The sequence below is a fragment of the Squalius cephalus genome (genome assembly GCF_949319135.1).
Source record: "Squalius cephalus genome assembly, chromosome: 12".
Taxonomy (NCBI): domain Eukaryota; kingdom Metazoa; phylum Chordata; class Actinopteri; order Cypriniformes; family Leuciscidae; genus Squalius; species Squalius cephalus.
The window spans coordinates 38,320,450-38,322,949 of record NC_137133.1 but is presented as its reverse complement, the minus strand read 5'-3'; the positions used below and the strand labels follow the sequence as shown (position 1 = coordinate 38,322,949).

The following is a 2,500-nucleotide window of genomic DNA, read 5'->3' as shown; positions in this document are numbered from 1 at the left end:
ATCAGATTTTATGATGCAGCGTTTCACCGAGAGACTGACTCTGATGACTTCAGTGATGCAGGAACACAGGCTAACCATGTTTTAATCATGAAAAATAACGTGTTAGGCTGTAAATTAATATTCATGGCCACTACAATTCTACAGCCGTTAGCAAAAAGGTCCTTTTAGATCTTTGTTTTTAAGTGAAATATTGAGAGACAAAAAGAGGCAAAATTTATATTTTTGCATGCAATTTATATATATATTTTTTTGTTTAATTGAACTTGCATGTCTCTAAAGTAAAATCGTTTAGTAAAAACGTACTAAATAAAACGATTAAACGACAGACAGACAGATCTGGCGCAAGATCAGTCCATTACGGGAGCAATAACAATCATAAAAAAGTTCTGAGATACGAGAACAAACACGTCACAATATTCCTCATTATAATAATTAATGCGCAGAATAAAGGGGCGGGGCCTGGTTGAGTTAGTTAGTAGTGTGTTAAACTGGCGGTTATGGTAAGGGGCGGGGCATTTCCCAAACACACTCGAAGCGCTCGACCAATCACAACACACTGTTCCAGCCGACCAATCAGAGCACAGTGTGGGAAGAGAGGAGCCGCAACAATGGAGAATATGAGGAGAATAATCAACATTCAAGCAGGAAAACCTGTTCTAGTAGAGCCTAAAGAGCATAATATGGCCTCTTTAAAATAACTGCATCCGGTCGTTGTGTGGTCATATTCATCTGGGAAATATGTGGGCAGATTAGATGAACTCTTCATTAAGACATTAATAAACACGTCTGACACCATCACATTCCCTCAGGAGATCCAGCGGGGGAACTTTGGTCACGCTTAGAGCTTTATTTCAGTGACGATAAAACAAAAGCACTGTTTTTTCATGCACTGCTCAATTTTGAGATTTTGCTCTATTTTGCTTCCAGAAACAAGAGTGAAGCGGTTTGCTTTTGACATGTGAACATTTGACTGCAATTAAGTCTGTACTCTGATTTTTGGAAATAATCACATAATTGTTGCACATAGTTATTGACTTCTGCACTGACGCCTCGAACAAACCCTTTATCATTAAGTAATAGCATCTGACGAAGGATGAAAGATTTTAACTTTAAAGCTTGTTTTTAACCTTGCTTTGGTGCTCTTCAAAAATGGCCTTTTTTTGTCAATGAAATTAATGTACTATTTAGTTTTATAAATTTTTTATTTAATATTTTGTATTTTTGGGGGGATTTTTTTATACTAAATTATATTTACGCTGTATTTATAATCCATTTATTCACTTTTTGAGCATAAAAAAATGAAAATTAAATGTCCAACTTAAACTTGAACGCTTTAGAGCGACAGACTGAAGTTTGATCTCTGTTCAAAGACGACACTTGGCAGATTATTGCTGAAGTGAAGAAAGTTTTAAAGAGTGAACTTAAAAAAAGTTACAGAATTTTACGTGTTTTGTTATGAATTTTTTATATGAAATATATATTTTCAAAATCATGTTTTACTCTAAAACTGCAAGAAAATCAAAGCCATGAATCTAAACAAGTTGTGTTTAAACAAGTTAGATAATGATCTTTCAGTGAGAGTGTGTTCGGCTGCAGTACCAAACGCTTCCACTAGAGGAAACTCGTCTCCATTCATTTCTCTTTACCAAGTATTGTAATACGGAAGCCCTGAACTGCAAAGTAAAAATACAATAAAAAAATCCGTAAAATAAACCCCGCAATAAATGTGTTCGTGAAGTCGAACTGCCGCAGACATGGATCTAAACAAAATAGTAGCATTTTACTAATATCTAATGAGAGTGTTTACTATATACTAATATAGTAGCTAATCTTTAATCTCGAAATATTTTGACTTTATTCTCGTAATTTTAGAATTTCTTTCTTTATGGATTTTTTTATTATTATTGAGGTTCAGGGCTTCCGTATATGTACAATTCCAATGAACAAAAATGAAAAAACGTACATTTTTTCGGACAAAACTGTCCGAAAAGCACGAGAGGTTGCACCAGGTCTCAGTCAGCACAGACGCTATGACCGTGTGTGTTCTGGTCCTGGTGGAGGTCTCACCTGTGGTCGTGGGTGTCCGGTGACCAGGCAGGAGAGCTCCAGTGTCTCTCCCTCTCGGATGGTGTAAACCCTCTCGGAGTAACGCTCCTCCTCCACGTTACACGCGTGACCCGAGTGCACGATACGAACAGTAGGAGGCGCTGTGGAGAGAACACACACAATCACTCTTCACTATTGTTGCACCAGGCCTCATATTGTTAGCAGGTTAAAGTTCACAACATATAGCAATAACAGATCTAACCTTGCATTATACAGTTAAATGTGCCGTTTTTGAAAGTAAAAAAGAACATGCCATCTTATAATTTACAGTAAAAAAAAGCATGAATTGACATTTCAGGAATTCCCTGAATAACACTTTTTTTTCTTTAATAATTACACTTCTTAATAGTTCTTGTTATCAGTTATGTAGATTAGAATTCTGTTACAACTAACA

The 2,500-nt window shown here is 36.1% G+C and overlaps 1 protein-coding gene across 4 annotated transcripts in view; it reads right to left on the bottom strand.

The window, feature by feature from the left end:
* The window catches only part of LOC307168745 (MAM domain-containing glycosylphosphatidylinositol anchor protein 2), a 192,416-nt gene that overhangs the window by 123,448 nt on the left and 66,468 nt on the right, over positions 1-2,500 (bottom strand). For all 4 annotated transcript variants that reach the window (XM_079888980.1, XM_079888977.1, XM_079888978.1 and 1 more), the window contains exon 2: positions 2,068-2,207. In XM_079888980.1, the coding sequence (XP_079745106.1) occupies positions 2,068-2,207 (140 nt within the window). The remainder of the gene's footprint in view (positions 1-2,067; positions 2,208-2,500) is intronic.